An 18290-nucleotide genomic window follows, 5' to 3' on the forward strand; every position below is an offset into this window, starting at 1 on the left:
AAGCAGTAGAACTTCAGGTCAAACAACTCTTGCTACTAATGTAAACTCACTCTCAGAAAACCATTCTCACATGGACAGTGGTTAGAAAAAAGTACATGAATGTGCTACAAAAATAGAGCCACAAGACTTCTCATAAGTAAAAGAAATCCTCTGTAGAAGTCCACAGTTAACCAAGGTCCAGCCTCCTTAACAGTGAGCAACAGGGAATATGCTGCCAAGTCACCATCTTCAGTTCTGAGAGTGAGTTGACATGCTTCCCCAATGGCACAAAGTCTCATGACGATCCAATGAATCAACAGACACTTGGGAAATATTAATAAACAATTTTTTATGAACTATTACAACAAAGAACTTCAGCAAGAAGGAAAATGAAGTTTATGATCTTTGAGTAAACATTTTTAGTGTAATAGTCTCTTTGACCAGATATTGAAAGAGAAAAAAAAAATCAAGCTTATAAAACACTATTTCTCTGTTATCAACTGGAATACACTAAAAATAGGATAATGGAAATACATGTTCTTAAAGCATTTCCACAGGAAATGTCCATAATTGTGATATTCTAAATCATTCAGCAATTGTATATGCTACATTAACTAAAACAAAGGTATTCCTTATTGCACACTTTAAAATTGGAAGGATACTCTAGCTTAAGTGGGGGATATTCAAGGGGGAAAATATTTTGGCTCAAAATGTATACTGCGCCAAGGCAGCTTCATTCTAAAAACATAAACCATTTAAAATAAACTTTTATATTTTGAAGCCAATAATCCTTTAACTTGATGAATAGTTCATAGTCCATTTTCTGAGTAAGTGTCAGATGTTAATTTTATGGGCCCTGTTTTAACTCCTGTGAACGGCCCTCACTACTCTGAGAATTAGGTGTAGGTGGAGGTTCATCTTTAAAGCCTGAAGGCATTAAGTCTTTTGCAGCAGGTGGTGGCCCATAGTCTTGGGGACCATGAGTTGGAGGTGGTAATGGGGCACCAGGAATGAAGTACTCTCTTGGGCCAAATGAGCCTAAAGGTCTAAATGGTGCTGGTGCGGGTCCTGGAAAAAAATCAAGAGGGTCAAAAGGCAAATCCCGTTTTCCAGGTGGAACACCTGGTGCATATTCTCTGAAGCCTATTGGTGGACGCATACCAGGACCTGGAAAATAAAAAGGAAGTTATGTAAACACCCAGAAATTTCTGAACTAGGGTGATTTCAAGTATGTTAATATAGTCTTTAATTTCTCCCAAGCCTAGAACATCAACTGGTGAACATCCTGACTTGCCAGATGAGGCAAACTGAGATGGAACAAGTTTAGGTTATAGCCTTTGACCAACCAGCCATGAAGCAACATATTAAGGATTTAAACATGGCTCTACCTAGCTCCAGGCTTGTCTTTTTTCTTTCCCTACTATATAATTGCAGAATTATTTCTATCTCACAAGAGCTCCATTTATATTTGGAAGTACTATATTACCATGACAAGATGATAGATTATGAAATAAGAACTTTACTACATCAAAGAAATTTTGATAAAAGGAAATCCCACTATTTATTACTGTATCCATTAAAAATTCATGAAGTATTTCAGCATGGACTTTACACATGCCATCAGAATCAAGGTGCATGCCCTCCTGGAAAAGGCCTTCCACAGCCACCTAATTAAATCAGCAACATTTATTAGGTCACTGTTAAATCCTCCTCTTTAACACTTCCCTCTGACATTTCTCAAGGTAAGGAGGGTTTGACTTTTCCTTTTCTATATTCTATAACCTACTGCTTATGCTTCCATTATGGGTGATTACAAACTTTATGTTATAGGATTTTCATATCTGTGACAAAATTTTAAGTTATGGCATGTGTCTCATCCACCTTTCCATCTATTGCAGTGCGCATCAACAGATTTTCAACAAACATCTGCAGAAGTAATATTTCTGGATTTTCTGTATATAGCCCCTTATCCTTGTCTATGAGAGATAGCTATTGCCTATCTCAGTATAAGATTATGTAGTGTCCCATATGTCCCAGAAAACTGGAGGAAAAGTTAAAATGTACTCAGCTTTATCCTTTCATTGTTAAGACCTGAGATAGCAACCGTTTTAGCAAGCAATAGAAATGAAAGATGAATGTGATTTATAAGTCAATCACTACTGTTCAGATCATCATACCAAATGGTGGAGGAATTGGCCGAGGCCCAAAAGGCCCACCGAGCTGAAGTGGCGGTCCATAGCAAATGGGAGGTGGTGGAGGCCGTCCCAACGGGGGGCCCATCGGGGGGCCCATGAAGGGTACCCCTGAGAAAGGAGGGGGCCCTTTCATAGCCATATGAACCTGCAATTTAAGATTTGAAAGCAGTTAAAAGTTTTAAAATTCCTATATATTAAGACAAAGTACCAACACCGATAAAAGCTAAAACCCAAAACAGGCACCTGTCCAGAGAGCACCATCAGTGCAACAAAACTCTACCCACCCCTCCTGTGTATTCCCCCTGACAGCTTACAGAAGTTGGAAGGATGCCACAAGAGGGAGCAGTTTGTTACTGATTATATCTGCACAGGAAAGGGAAAGGCAAGAGAACTGGCAGAGGTTATTAACAGAGGTGATTTCTGACCAGTATGTCATGCTGTGTTCACTACAATCTATTTCAAAGGGAGTCCCCCCCTCCCCATCACTTCCCTTTCATCACAATAGCTCATTATTTCCATATTAAGAATGAACAGAATAAAATGAAAAATCCATTCTCTACCCATGTAATAATAGCTACTATTCAGAGTATCTTCAGTAAGTCTTTCATATATTATTCAACCTCTGAGATCTTTAAGTAGACTGTCTTGTTTTAAATAAGAGGGAACAAAAGCAAATGGAATATCATAATTTGTTGAAGGCCACACTGCATATTAAAGGAACTCAATCCCAGGTTTGCCTCCAAGCCATGCTTTTCCCACCTCTACTCCTCTCTAACAATGGGTCTTTGCTCTCTTTTAAATCTTCTACTACAAAGGGATTTGGGGTCTAATCTAAGCTGCCCTTAGATTTCTCCAGAGATGTATATTCCTGGAATATATATACACTGGAACTTGAGAAGTATTTTCCATCACAGTGCTATATACACAAATTAGGAAGACAAGGCTTTAATATTTACTTTCATTTACTGTACACCATTTGAGATATTGATTTATCATTTCCTATGAGTAGTGGGTTTGAAACTAAACAATTAAAAATTTATTTTATTATAGAGCTGCAGAAGACCTACCAGATATAATAGCAACACAGTTACAAGAGAATACACTTATGTGAACAAATGAGACCATTTCTTGGGACTGGCTCAAGAGGTCATTTCAGATTATCATTGTTTAACTGAAACAGTATTTCACTTTCAGAAAATCTGATACCAGTCTAATTCAAATCACTCAAAATAGGGTTTGCACAAGTGGAGGAATTCTTAAATAACATTCTTCCAAACAAAAATAAAAATGATGAATTATGTAATTTATAATGAATTTACTTTGCCTTAGAACATTCAACACAAAACACCATATAAAGTTAGAGTGATAACTTTTCACATTCTGTAGTTCATTATAGTTGTACACACTTAAGCAACATTCCCAAGTGAAGGAGAAAAGTAAGCTCAATATTGCATGCAGTTTAAAGCAAACAAGATCAGTGTCATGCTCTGAATATCCTTCCCAGAAATGCACAGAATAAAACCCAATTCAGTTCTCAACCTCTAAGTACTTACTCCAACTGGATGCTCAGTCAAAGAAGTAATGGTGGAGACTGAGGAGGTCTCAGGTTCTTGGGGAACAGTTTGCTTTTTAAAAAAACAAATGGGATAGTACCAATAGAACACAAAGAAGGATAAAGCAAAGAGCAAGTACTGTAGGAAAGCTACATGTTCCTGCATGACCACATGATTCACAGTAACTACAGAACTTACCTTGCCCTCATTTGTCACCTTAGCTGGAGAAGAACTTCTGGAGCTGTTGTTCACGTGAGCTGGACCACATCCTGGGTCTGTTAGAGATCAAAGAATGGATTCAGACTTATTCTAACATGAAAAGAATAAAAATCCTCCATCCACAATTACAGATTCTTTGAAATTACTTGGTCCCTTTACCAGAGGCAACGGGTTTCCCAGATGCCTCAGAAGACCAGTACGAGGTAAAGGTCCATCCATTGACCCTTGGGAAAGGAAGATCAGAGCCCTTGTATGTATTTTTCAAAAGAAATAAACCACTGGTGGACAGGTCAGGGTTCAACAATAACTAGAAAGCAACATGAAACATGGGTTTCCCAGGGGTTGGGGTCATAGCTCAGTTGTAGAGTGTTTGCCTAGCATGTGTGACGCACTGGGTTTGATTCTCAGCACACATTTAAAAAATAAATAAAGATATCATGTCCATCTACAATTAAAAATACGTTTTTTAAAAAAATGTGTTGCCCAATACGTAAATCACAATTTATGAAGATACTTAAGTAAAATAAAGAACTGCCTTGGGTTGATAGAACAGCAGATTAATAAGTACTGGTCCTAAACTTTAAGCTATAGACTTGAAGTATGTATAGGCTGGCTTTTCTTTAGTCTGTATAACCTGACTTCCAATCTTACCAAGACTACAGTCCTGTTTAGAATTGGAAATAAGACTCAGTATTTCATGTTGGAAATATGTATGCTACATAAAGTTTAAGACTACTTTTATAATATTTGGGAAAGGAACACCATAGAGATTTAATTTAAAGATAAAGGTTTACACTTCACAGTGTAAAATTTAAAAGAAAAAAACAATACAGGGACCTCCAGGAAAAAAAAAATGTTTTCTATTCTAGAACAGATTTTACAGAAAACATTCACTAAGATAAAGTACAAAATTATCTTCTATATATTGTTCAGGCCCAAATTCTATGTTTTCATTAGAATATTCAAAAGGGGAAAAAAACAAAACCTTGAAGCAGTTTACTATAAAGCAACATGTGAATGCTCACCAAATCCGTTTCTAGGCGTATCCTTTCGATTAAGAGTAGCAGAAGGAGGTCTCCCAGCTGGCTCTGTTAGCAGTGGAGGGGAACATTCTCCACCACTCACGGGGGATGGACCAAAAGAGCCATTATGGCTCAGTGGGCCTAAAGACAACAATGCCATGTTACTACTTTAAGGCAGCCTTCTCCCTGACACCAACCCTCACCTCCCGCTTTAGCAAATCATTCAGATTATTTCATAACCATTACACACAGAAATAAAAAGTAATTTACATACATTCTGCACCAAGAAATAAAATAGCTCCTTTTACAAAGTGTCCCCTACCTCTCCGAGGAGGATTTTGTAAATTTGGTCTTCCCGGCATAGATTTTACAATCACGGGTTCATATTGCCGCAGTGCCATCTTTTGGGCCATTTCCAATAGTCTTGAATATTGAGAAAGAATGGGCTGAATTATGAAACAGCAATCTATTCCTTCATAGATAATATCTAGCATAACCTTAAAACACTATAAAACATATAGTAAGATACCAAAATCACATACTTCTGTCTCAAATTAGCAGCTTCCCTTTTCTCTGCAGCTAAAGCTCTTTCTGCAGACCGAGCTTTGAGCTATTAAAGAGAAAATATTCAAATTCAGTTGCGGTAGGCTATCACAAAATAAAGAAAAGGGGGAAAAAATCTTACCCAGTTATCATGAGCTTTCTTCTCATTCATAGCAATCTGAAAAGGACAAAACATTAAAAAAATATGTTTTTAGGGACTCATTATAATAGCCTATAATTGTCTGTATTAGATATCAAAGAATTCTGCAACTACAGGACAGTATTAATTACTACCTGGTTTTTAAATGAGCGCTCGGTTTTCTGTAATTCTTCTTCCATCTCTTCAATTCTCCGCCTAAGAATTACAACAATTGAATAACATTTGAAACATTCTGACCATTTTCCCTTTATTCCATCAGCTATACTTTTAAAGACTTTATCATACATAAGAAAAACATTTCTATAGTTATATGAATCCAGTGTGATCAAAACTAATACTACAGGCCAGGTGCAATGCCACATGCCAGTAATCCCAACGATTGGGAAGCTGAGGCAGGAGGATCACAAGTTCGAGGTCAGTCTCAGCAATTAAGTGGGAACCTATGCAACTGAGACCCTGTCTCAAAGTAAAAAAAAGGTCTAAGGATGTAGCTTAGTAGTAAAGCACCAAAAATAAATAAATAAATAAAATAAAAACCTAATACTAATAACTTCTTTATCATTTAATTGCTAGAGATTCTGAATGATAAATTATAATTTCCTTAACTGTTTATCAGTGTGTTCTCAAGTAATTCTGCTAGAAATATCTTCCTCCTTAAAACTTTTTTTCTTTTTTTCAAATTATATCCATAGAAGATTTCCAAGGTCTATCAAATGCCACACTTTTGTGGGTCTTGATACATCACACAGCAAACTGATTTCTTAAAGAATTACTACAACATACAAAACCCTCAGAACTGTTTGCATTGACCAAGTTCCCTATGGTCTTGCCCATTGGGTATAAGTAAATTTTTGTTAACATTTTTCATTTGTAAAGTTGAAATTTATTTTTTCTCCTGTGTGAATTGAATGTATTCATATCCTCTCGTTATTTATACTTCCATGCTATTTTCTTCTATCTACATAATGTAAAAAAAGATTAAAAAAGAAAGCTAACACTAGTTCATTAGACATTGACACCCTCCTTTAGAAACTGAACTCACTTGTAATTTTTAACTTCCTGTACAGCGGAAACCACCTTTTCATCTGCAGCTGACAGCCACTGCTCTTTTTCTAGTCTCTCATATTCTTCCTGGCTCCGTTTCCTAAAATAAAGCCAGTTATCAAATCAAAAGTTTCTCTCTGTGAATATCACTTCCCACAATTCTATAAAATGCTTAAGCACATAAAATAGGAATTCAAACCTGCAATTTTGTAAATCAAACTCTGGCAAATCACTTACATTTTCTAACTTCTCCTCTTAATTCTCTACTTACCAGTAAATAAAATAAATGTGAAAACAACATGTGCCCCAAGGGCAAGTATCCTGTGTGTAAGATAATAAAAACTCACTTTACTTCAATGTGGAAGATCAGGACTGATCAACCTAACATCATTAAACATATTAGGATAAAGCAGGGGATAATTCTTTTCTCGTTTCTGCCATGGGTAGGACACTAAGTATATCTTTGTCATGGAGGAACTCTTTTCTCAATCCAAGACTGGTACCATAATAAAGATATAGTCAGTCAAAGAAAAAATCTTCTAGAATATGTCTTTTAGCTATGCAATTAACCACAGAACATTTTTCACACTTTAGATATCTATTTCAAAAGAATTGCAATTAAGCAAAAAGACAAATCTGAGTTTTGATAATGTCTGTCAACCAGAAAAAGAAGCCAAACTGACCCACGATCAGAGTATTATCTACTGACAAGTTTTAACTCTGATCATGAAACTCAAGATGTTCATCTACTGAGACAAAGGTAGCCACATTTAATGATTTAAAAAATACTATTTTCTGCTATCCTTGTACTACTTTAGCCATAGTTCCAATTCAAAAGATAATTAACTTGAAACTTAATTTTCCATAAATCAGAAGAATTATAGTAAAAAAGGATTATTGATACCAAATAGAAAAAGGGGATTATATATTCTTATATAGCTTCTCATTTAATTCTTCAGCAAGTATTTTATGAGTGGCTATAATATACTAGTTACCTTGTAAGATGCTAAAGAATAAAAGAGCTCACTGTTTCAGGTATAAATGACGCCTAAAGGAATATAATAATTTTCCCCACTGGCTTAAGAAGGAATATGGAGAAAACTGAATCTTGAAGGACAGAGAGAATTTTGTTTCCAATTATCAAAGAGTTAGTCTGAGAGCACTAAGAACATTTAAAACATCTTTATAAGAATATAAAATTGTGTTTGAAAGGATCCAAGCTAAAAAGGCAGTGAAGATATATGTATGTGGCCAAGATCCATTAGAAAAAGGAATCTCAGAATTACAAGTAAGGCTGGCACTTTATGGTACTTTTCTCCTAGGTTTACCCACATATTGAAGATAACACAAAGATATAATGAGTCTGAACTAAGCCTTCATCAAATTCCTGGGCTTAGAGGAAAAAAGAAGTGTTTGGGGCTACAAATAAAGGGACCCTTAATAAAAGCCCTAGCCTTTGAGTTTAGATTAGAAAGTACTGCACACTTAAGTGATGAACAGGCAAAAAATCCAAAAGGAACAATACTGAAACATTGAAAAGACAAGTCATTTTTGAATTATCTTAATTGCTAAGTTTAAAGTGACAATCTTACTCAAGTAACCTCAACACTTTTCTATAAGAAGATAACTTCATCTTAGTCCTCAAATTTCATCTATAATTATCACAACAATGTTAGCCAATCAAAACTGACCAGGCACTCCATATGACAAAATTCTGTGAGAAAAAATCCCACAGAAAAGGAAACCACCTAATGGGGTTATCTGCACATGTTTTAAAATCGCTGTGCTTTATATAGTCAAAAAAGTAAAGTCAAGATTATGAATTTCAGGGCTGGGAATATAGTTTAGTTGGTAGAGTGCTGCCTTGCATGCACAAGGCTCTGAGTTCAAACCCCAGCACCACAAAAGAGGAAAAAAAAAGATTATGAATTTTGTCAAAGGATTAGAAACTATAAAACCAAGAAATAGTTGGGTGTGGTGACCTACCTACAGTCGAAGATACTCAGGAGGCAGAGGCAGAATGATGAGATTAAAGATGGCTTGGAAAGCAGTAAGACACTAGTCCCTTATGAGAAAGAGCAAGGAGTCTGGGGAGGTGGCTCAATAGTAGAGCACATGGCTCAATGTCCTGGGTTTGAGCTGTAGTACTGAAATAGAACTGGGGTTGTGGCTCAGTGGTGAAGCACGTGCGGGGCACTGGGATCAGTCCTCAACACCACATAAAATAAATAAAATATTGTGTCGGGCTGGGGATGTGGCTCAAGCGGTAGTGCGCTCGCCTGGCATGCGTGCAGCCCGAGTTCAATCCTCAGCACCACATACAAAGATGTTGTGTCCGCCAAAAACTAAAAAATAAATATTCTCTCTTTCTCTCTCTCTTAAAAAAATCCTATAAAAAATAAAATAAAATATTATGTCCATCTACAACTAAAATAATATTTTAAACCCTGAACTTTTTAAAATCCTAAACTCAATGAATGATTTTAGCAGCAGATTTGGGAAGTAAAATAAATCCTAGCACTTTTTAGACAGGTCAGAAGAAAACATCCAGAAGAAATAAATCCAGAATGTAGGAGGCAGGGGAAATCAAATTCTAATACGCATTATTATAATCAGAAGAGAGAATGAGGTAAAATCAACATTTAGAAAAAGACTCAAAAATTCAAGAAATGTTTAATGGTCCCAAGCAACATAACTGCAAGAGGAAAATGTGGGTGGGGTGGGGAAAACTACACCTAGGCACTTCCCAATACAACTGTTAAAAAACAGAGAAATGACTATAGGAACTAGGGGAGGGATAAGACCAAACAACAATGATAATGGACTCCTTAAAGAAAAAAATTAAAACAGATGGTAATTAATTGGATATTTTTAAATTGCTAAAACTAAGTAACAGTCAAAATTCAGTAGCCAAAAGAAAGATCCTTCAAAAATGGAAACTGGTTTTAACTCTAATCATGAAGTTCATGTCAACCTAATACAGATTATAAAGGTAGCAATATTTAGTGGATAAAATACTATTCTCTGTTTATCCTTGTACTACCTTTGATACACTAATCAAATCTATCATTAAAGGACAATGTTCAAATAGAATGAAAATAATTTAAATAAGAAACCAACAGTGTAGAATGCAGAACTACAGAAACTTTAAATATGTGTATAAATTGAATGAATGTCTTGTGGAGTTCACAGTATATGAAGTACTAACATACAATGCCACAACAGTTATCTGATTCAGGAGGTACTTAGAGACCATAAAAAAAATAATAAACCTATTAATCTATGTCAGGTTTTTATTAAATCCAGAATATATACCATGGCCTTTAAATTATGAGAAGATGAATAAAATTATAATTATATAATTATAATTCCATTATAATTTATGATTACATCAAGATTATACAGGGGATGAGGAAAATGATTAAAAATATTTAAACTATTAAAAAGATACAAGGAAGAAAAAAAGAACAGGTCATCAAATAGAAAGCAAATTCTTCATAAACCACAGGCACATATTGACATGGACAGACTTATATTTTAGAAAGTCCACTCAAGCGGCTATAGAGAAAATTACTAAGAATTTGAAATAAATTATATAAAAATATAAATAACGGAGAATGAAGACAGATCACCTAGGTTAGAAACAGAAAAGATGACACAGGCATGAACTAACATAGTACCTGGGGATGAGTAAAAAGAGTACAAACCACAGATGATGACTGAATGAATTTTGGAGGAGTTGAGGAAAATAGTGCTACAATTTAACTGCATTACAAAGAAAATTAATTGCCATTTAGGTCATTCATATTACTAGTAGGGACAGAGAAAACAAGTGTTCTTTTTTAAAAAAAGTGATAAAATGAGAAATGTTTCTTTGAAACAGGCCAGGCATTTAGAACTGGCCTGAACAAAAATTCGAGATTCTAAAAAGGTCGCTTGGAGATCAAAGAATTTTAGAAAAGTTAATGGAAAGGTTTCAATATTTAATGCATTAATTAGGCAACAGAAGTCAAAATACCTAAAATAGTTAGGTCTGTAAGAAGGTCTGTCTTTGCTTTAACAAGATTATATATATATATATGCCGAAGAGTAAAATCAGGTGCAAACAAATAAAATATGACACAAAAAACCTATTTTTAGAGAATTCAAGTATTTTTGTGGATTAAAAACTTCAAATGAACTTTCAAAAAATAACTAGCTCCACACTGAGAAGATTAATATATAAATATATACTACAAACAAGTACTTCTGTAATCATAACTCCTAAGGTCCTTGCCACAGTTCAATTTTTAGTGTGAACATCTGAGATATTCAAGTCCAAAACTTGTACCATCAATAAGTAAATATTATTCCTTTTTGAAGTTTTTATTCTACTAAAACATGTCATTCCAAATCACTCAGTATTTTTAAAGGTCCAGAGTTAGATATACAAGTTCAAAACATTAGAATTACATAACTGATCACAATGAAAGGTAATTAAAATAAATAGTGGGATCATAGAAAGGGTCTAGATCTTTGAGAGGTATCTCCACATCAGTGACTGTTAATACAGTTTACCACTTCCTGCCTTCATATGAATTTGACAATTGATTACGATGTCCTCACAGCCTTAGTTTATGGTTCCAACTACCTCAGGACTCTTAAGACTGACGATGGAAAGAAAAATGCAACTTATAGGAAACAAAACACAAAGGAAAAAAGACAAATCTCTACTTATTACAACTAGAAGAAATTGTAAATAATCTTAAGAAAAGATAAAATTATCTGTTAGTTCACACAGTGATAACAATAACAAACAATGAAAATCTTACTTTTGTAATGCCATCTCATTTTGCTGGTAGAGTTCATTTAAAATCTCCACTTTCTGCCTAAGAGTTTTGCATTCATCTTCCAGTGAATTGCAGTCACTTTCTAATTTCTTTTTTTGGTCTGTAAAGGATAAAACAGCTTATCTCTATATGTGTACAAGGACTTAAGAACTTGTTTGAGGGAGTAGTGCCAAGAAAAGTAAGAAGCATGAAAGCAAGAAGCCATTCTTTATCTTTCCAATAAAATTTTAAGTCTTTCCAACATGGCAATTTCTTCTCAAGAAGAACCCACCTTCTAGATTATATTTTGTGGTCATCGAGGCTGTTAGCTTAAGTTGTACAAGTTTTAGATCCTCTTCAACTACTGATATTGTAGTTTGTGTCTAAAAATTGCAGAAAAGAGAGGTATTCTTAAAAGTGAGGCACAGGAAGAATTCACAGGCACTATGGGACTCTTACAAAGAACTATACCCGAGAGACATCCATCATCTGCTTAATTTGATCTTTGATCTTCTCCTTCCGATCACCTAAAAAACAAAAGACTTTAGCTTTTTCTTTCCTTACTTTTAACTCTATATTCTCCTAACTTCCCCAAACTAAAGAATGATTGTGTTCAAACACCAAAAGAAAAAAAATCAATTAAATAATTAAACTGATTAGACTAATGACTTTTAAGAGAATTGCAAGCTTAGATTTAAAAAAGAAAAAAAGAGAGAGGTGAATTTCAGACTGGGGTTGTGGCTCAGTGGTAGAGTGCTCACCTAGCATGTGTGAGGCACTGAGTTTGATCCTCAGCATAAAAATAAATAAAAGTACTGTGTCTGTCTCAAAAAAAAGGTGAATTTCTAGTATGCACAACTAAAATGTTATCTATGCTATTCTTGTAAGATAAAAGCTTTTCTTCTCTCTCAGATCTATCTTCACCTGGGCAAGTAAGTGTCTTGTTTAGAAAGATTCAATCCTCTATTTTCTCCCTGAATCTACTACCAGGTGTGGTTTGAAATACTTGCTATGTAAGCAATATCTAACTTGGGAGAAAACATCTGGAAATATTTTCCTCATCAGTAAACACTGTTACACTCCCTCTCTAGCTTTCTGATAGTCTCTAGCCTCTGTTCTCACAGCCTTAGTTTATGGTTCCAACTACCTCCGGACTCTTAAGACTGACTGTGGACCTTAAAACCACAGAGCCATAGAGATGATGAGTATCAAAATCAAGTATCATCTGAATAAGTTAAGAAATAAATTTCTCTTACTGTACAATGTTCAATACTTAGAGGTATAGGATGTGACTATTGTAGCTGCAGTGTACTTACTAGTTTTCAATGGGATAGAAAAAGTCAGTGTTCTTCACATGCCTATTGCTACATTATACCCCAGCAACCCACCTCTGCCAATGCAACAGACATATCTATAGATCCAGTGATATGTGTCTACAACCCTGAAGCTTAAGAAGAAATTCAGCCAGCTGAAAAGTAGCATCTGTATACTTAATTAAAGACAGGAAAGCAAAAAAGGATTCAACCTTCCTGAGACTGATCTTACCTGCTACCTCTCCATTGGTTAATTCATCTGACGCATCTCTACTTTGATCCTCAGATTCAGATTCACATTGTAACCGATTCAACTGTGTGATGCAATTAGTCAAAGCCTAGAAAAGAAGCAAAAGGTTGGAAGACTCTCAATTTTAATTCAGAAGATTTCAGGAGAATTCATGAGATGAAACATGTATTTGGAGTATAAACTTACATTAACAGTATCATCTTTGTGACTAAGAGCTACTTGTAAATCTTTCTGGGACTTCTCAAATGATTTCATTTGTTCACTGAGCTCAGCGTGTGATGTACTCCAGTCTTGGACTTCCTGCTGCAACTGAAAAGTCAAAACACATGAATTCCTATGGGTTAGGGAGGGGTTTCTGCACTGGATATATCAGGACTACAAGACTTAGACAAAGAAATAGAGAGCCATACTCCTCAGTGGCCTGCCTCAATCGAGGGGGTTGAGACCTTGGTTAAGGAAGAGGGCAGAGTGGCCCCAACTCTCACAGCTGCAGTAAGAACATCAGAGCTACCAGGAAGTTGACCCTGTTTATTGCATTCCCCAGAAAATTGCTGCCAATTCAAATAATTTACCTCCAGCAGGAATGGCTGGGCACATATGACTATCTCCTAAATTTAGATTCCTTATCATGTAATCTTCCCTTGGCCGGTGAATCAGTAACTACTCAAAAGAGGATCATAAAATACTTAATTTTCTGGTTTAAAAAGTTTCTTTGAGGCTATGCAAGTTAATAACTGATTGACATTTGATAAGAAAAGCAATAATCCAAAAATCCAAAACAGATGGAGACCATATATATGCACTCAATTTGGGGAGCATTGCATATCTAGAAAAGGTCCTACATGAATATTCCTTACCTCAGAAACAGATCCAAGAAAGATACAAGATAATGATATTCACTTCTCTAGTTTACATTATGTATGACATCAAATTTTCTTTACCTGTTCATTCTTCTTCTTAAGCATGGTATTTTCTTTCTGAAGCTGACAGCATTCCAACTTCACCTTCTCTTCACGAAGCTTAGCTTCATTAAGGAGAATTCGAAGCTAATGCAAAACACTACAGTTAGTGAATTAATTCCAAAGAAAAAACAAAGTTATACTTTCCCAAACCAGACATCATATAGTTCTCATTTTTTGCACATTTTAGCACACCTCAAATTTTTGGTCTGCAACAAAAATAAGATGTAGTATTAATATCCATTAGCAAGAGTTGGCAGCTTTACCTCTGAAAGTTCAGACGTATTCACTGAAATGACATCTTTAAGCTTCTCTATAGATTTCTTATTTTCCATTATCTGCCAGGTGAAAACAGAACACAAAATATGCATTATGATTTCAGTAGAAATACTGATATATATATATGTGTGTGTGTACACACACACACACATATATATATACACACACACACATATATATACTAAAAAAGATAAACACAACAAAACTTTTGTCAAGCCATCCCATTACATTTCAGGTAAATGCAGGGCATTCAGCTTTTTGGACTAAGCAAAAAATCAAGAACTGAAAGAGATGAGGGAAATGAAGTCATAAATATTTCATGGCATCCACAACCTTACTGTTTATGAGATAACCAGAAAAAAAGGTCAAAGTATAGAAAATCATAATGCAATAAGTAAATAAAATGTTTTAAAGCATAGAAACTTAACTAATTAATTACTGTTTCAAGTAAACCAGTTCAAATTAGTAATTGTTTCTCTAGTGATAGAGAAAAAAATTTCCCAAGATCATTTTAAAAATTTTCTTATCTGAAGTAAAAAATGATAAAATTTAAGGAACAATAGACTAATCTCACATACAGAAGAATTCCAAAAAATTTATAAAGATACTCGCTCCTTAAGGAAGTGGACATAACTCTGCAATCTTTGTTTGAAATGCCTGGGATTGAATCCTGGGCCTCATGCATGCTAGGCAAGTGCTCTACCATGAGCTGCATCCTGAGCTTGTAACTCTTCATACTTTAACTGTGGGCTGTGCATGGTAACTTCCAAGGAATACAATATGAAAAGGATTGGAAAGAATTTTTACAGTGGAGAGATCTTATAAATACTACCTCAGCTAGGTGATCAAGCTTACTTGGGGGTAGGATATTTCAGAACACACTCTCTACTATCTTTTGCAACTTTTATGTAATTACAGAAACTTATAGAAATTGAAAATTAAATATGTAAGTAAAATTTTTTTAAGTACAGAAAATTGATTAATTCATTACTCTTTCAAGTAAAAAGTAAACAAATACTGTTCAACTGGACAATAGTTTTTTAGTTGTTCTGCATGTTTCCAAGGGCAGAGCAAAGCAATATGAAAATTATCCAAGGTTGAGAATAAAAATATTTCCTAGGCCCATAAAAAGTATTGTTGTATCAATACTTAAAAGTTCCACAAAATGGGCAGAAGTGGGTTCAACTTCCTTGACTCCTAATCTTACTTTAGTTAACAGCTGGACTAAGTTCAACTTAACCAATTTTACAAAATATTTCAAAAGCCAAATTGCAGTAACACTTAGCAGCAAAACTCTTACCAAGTCCTGATTCTTAGCTTTCTGTTCTCTCTCAGATTCTAACATAACATGAAGATTTTCATCTCTCTCATCCAGAAGTTCTTTAGCTTTTTCAAGAAGCTTCATTTTATCCTGGAAAAAAAAGGGTGTCAAGATTACTCACTCATTACATTTACTTTTGAGTTTAGAATGTAATTCCCCCAAAGAAGAGATTTTTACCTTATATTTATTTGCTTCATCAGAAAGAATCATATTTTGTTTCATGATCTCTTGGACCTGTTTCTTTGATTCCTTTATCTATGTAAATAAAGCATTCAGAATTAAGATACACAAATTATAGTGCTACTATACAAGTTACTTCCAGACAAGTGACCCTTTCTAGAAGAAAGCAGTACTTAATACATATGACTGCTTAGAATTTGGATGATTTGTAGGAAATAATGAAACTAAAATTTTAAAATACGATTTTTAAATTAAAACAGGTAGAAATGCTTCAAGCTAGAACCAAGGGAGAAAGAAACAAAAAAATAATCATACCTTCTGTTCATAATTTGACAATTTCTGCATTAGTTCTTCATTTTCTTTCATGAAATTGTTCACCTTTTTGGAAATTTGCTGTTCATTGACTAAAAGGGGGAAATACACAAGATTATTACAATCACTAAATGAAATTCAATTACTCAATCTACTAAAAGCAAAGACATGTTATATGGTACTATGAGGAAATACTTCTTAGCATAACTATTATGCTTTTAAAAAGCAATCTATGCTTATTAGCAATAAGTGTTGAACTTAACTTTCTATCATACTCAATTCAATCTGGCTGGTCTTCCCATCAATAATTTCATCCTTTCCAACTGATCCTAATGGTATCACCTTAAAATAAAAATCTTATTGTTACTCCCACTATTTAAAATCCTGCTGTAGGTCTTATCACCAATAGCATAAAACATAAACATGTTTCATCAGGGTACATAAAACCTTTCCTGATCAAGCTCCTTCCAATCTCTCCAGTTTTTTCTAGCTAACACGACCTGAATTCCCAGTTCTCCCAAATGGATGCAATCTTAGATAGAGCTCAATGCTTAAGACTCCATAGCCTTCCCCAAATTTCCAACCTAATTACTCTTGTCCATACCCTCATCCTAGTCATCTCCCCAGGAAAGACAAGACTCTTTTTTCTCCCTCCATTCATTATATTTCAGAAATTTTCAGTTTATTTTATATATGCTTTCCCAATAGATTATGATTTCCTATGGGAAAATGACTCAGTAATTTTAGTTTTCTCTAGCACTTGAATGAATATCCAATGATTATATGAACAAATAAGACTAGGGCTTAGATACACAAGTCACCTTCCCCTGTGAGTTCTAAGGACAGAATTATGAAATGGTGGACTCTAAGTGATGCTTCATGGTAATTATAAGTCAGAAACTATTTACCTGTTTCTTGTGTTTTTACATTCTGTAGTTCTAACTGGTATATTTTCTGAAGTTCATTGATCTTTTCCTCTTGAGTAGAAATAAGCTCCTCTTTAAGACTGCAAAGAGCTTTATCTTTTTCATTTTCCATATATTCACGAACCTGATCCACATGAGCTGAATAAACCACTGAAAGGCTTATGCGCTGAGCTTCCATCTGTAGCCTTAAATCATTCTGAAAGTGAATATATATTAGAAAAATTTAAAATAATTTACTATAAAATAATTTACTTTTTGCATATACTAAAACAAGAGGAGAAATAAATTATAGTTTAAAACTTCATAAGAGAACCAATGACATTTTTTTCTTCATTCTTCATTCAGTTATACTGAGCTACTTCTTTTTTCAAGGAGAGTAGTATCATTACCTCAATTTTATAGCAAATTTTGATATTTGGTATAGCTTATAATTTGTCCATATTGGAGAGTCTTTATTCTGACTGTCTGGGACTGCTCCCTACAGGAACAAGTTGTCTCTGCAGGAAACAGCCTAGAGCCTCAACATTTTAGGATATTTAAAGGCTAAAACCACATCCAGATTGACTTGGCAACCAGCAAGCAAGAAAGCAGTAGTACAGAAGCTGAATAAAGCCATTAGCGAAACAATGCAATGTCTTAATCAAATTTTCATCTCATTCATTTCTCCTGGGATTTTTTCATAATCATAATCAAAAGAGAAATGGATCAAAGTGACCCTAGTTGAATGCAAATTAAAGAATGGCTACTAACATCTAATCAATTATTCCCCAATAAGGTACACTGCCCAAGGAAAATGGGAACCAAAGAGAACAATTTTACATTGTGTAAGAACTGCTATTCTGTATTGCAAGTAGGCTATGCTAGGCAATTAGTAATGTGGTACAGTGATGGGGCTTTCCTATGGGAGAAGCACTTCTTATGTAATATGGAGTCTCAGGGTAAAATGAAATCTGTTTGGTCATTGCTTATATAGCCTGGCCTATAACATTCCCCACTGGTTTTATGGAACTAGTCAAATCATTAATTAATCATCATTGGTTTACAGCTACTGTAGTGAGTATGGAGGACCATCAGTTTTACAGAATGTATTTTTTGTTTTATACATCTTATTAAATAAACAGTTAAAGATGCAGGGTCCAATTAAAAACCCTAAGAGGACTATCAGCAATGGATCGGATACAGCCGTGTACGAGTAGTTAGCCAAGGAGACCAGGAGAACAAATTTTC

The 18290-nt window shown here is 34.7% G+C and overlaps 1 protein-coding gene across 2 annotated transcripts; it reads right to left on the reverse strand.

The window, feature by feature from the left end:
• Nucleotides 1–811: 811 nt before the first annotated feature.
• On the reverse strand, nt 812–17277 carry LOC308633244 (transport and Golgi organization protein 1 homolog). Of its 2 annotated transcripts, XM_081265758.1 has the most exons (20): nt 17046–17277; nt 16141–16229; nt 15625–15735; nt 14312–14383; nt 14028–14132; nt 13273–13395; nt 13069–13174; nt 11995–12050; nt 11816–11906; nt 11527–11644; nt 6714–6815; nt 5806–5866; nt 5654–5689; nt 5511–5578; nt 5291–5391; nt 4972–5109; nt 3926–4002; nt 3728–3799; nt 2157–2319; nt 812–1146 (listed from the first exon to the last, which is right to left on the reverse strand). In XM_081265758.1, exons 1-20 carry the CDS (start codon nt 17239–17241, stop codon nt 827–829), a joined length of 2205 nt encoding a protein of 734 aa, XP_081121884.1. In that variant the 5' UTR covers nt 17242–17277; the 3' UTR covers nt 812–826. The 2 variants fall into 2 exon arrangements, with proteins under 2 accessions (XP_081121884.1, XP_081121885.1); XM_081265759.1 differs by lacking the exon at nt 3728–3799.
• Between the last annotated feature and the right edge of the window lie 1013 nt (nt 17278–18290).

Source organism: Spermophilus citellus (assembly GCF_964194105.1).
Source record: "Spermophilus citellus genome assembly, chromosome: 14".
In the NCBI taxonomy this organism is placed as follows: Eukaryota; Metazoa; Chordata; class Mammalia; order Rodentia; family Sciuridae; genus Spermophilus; species Spermophilus citellus.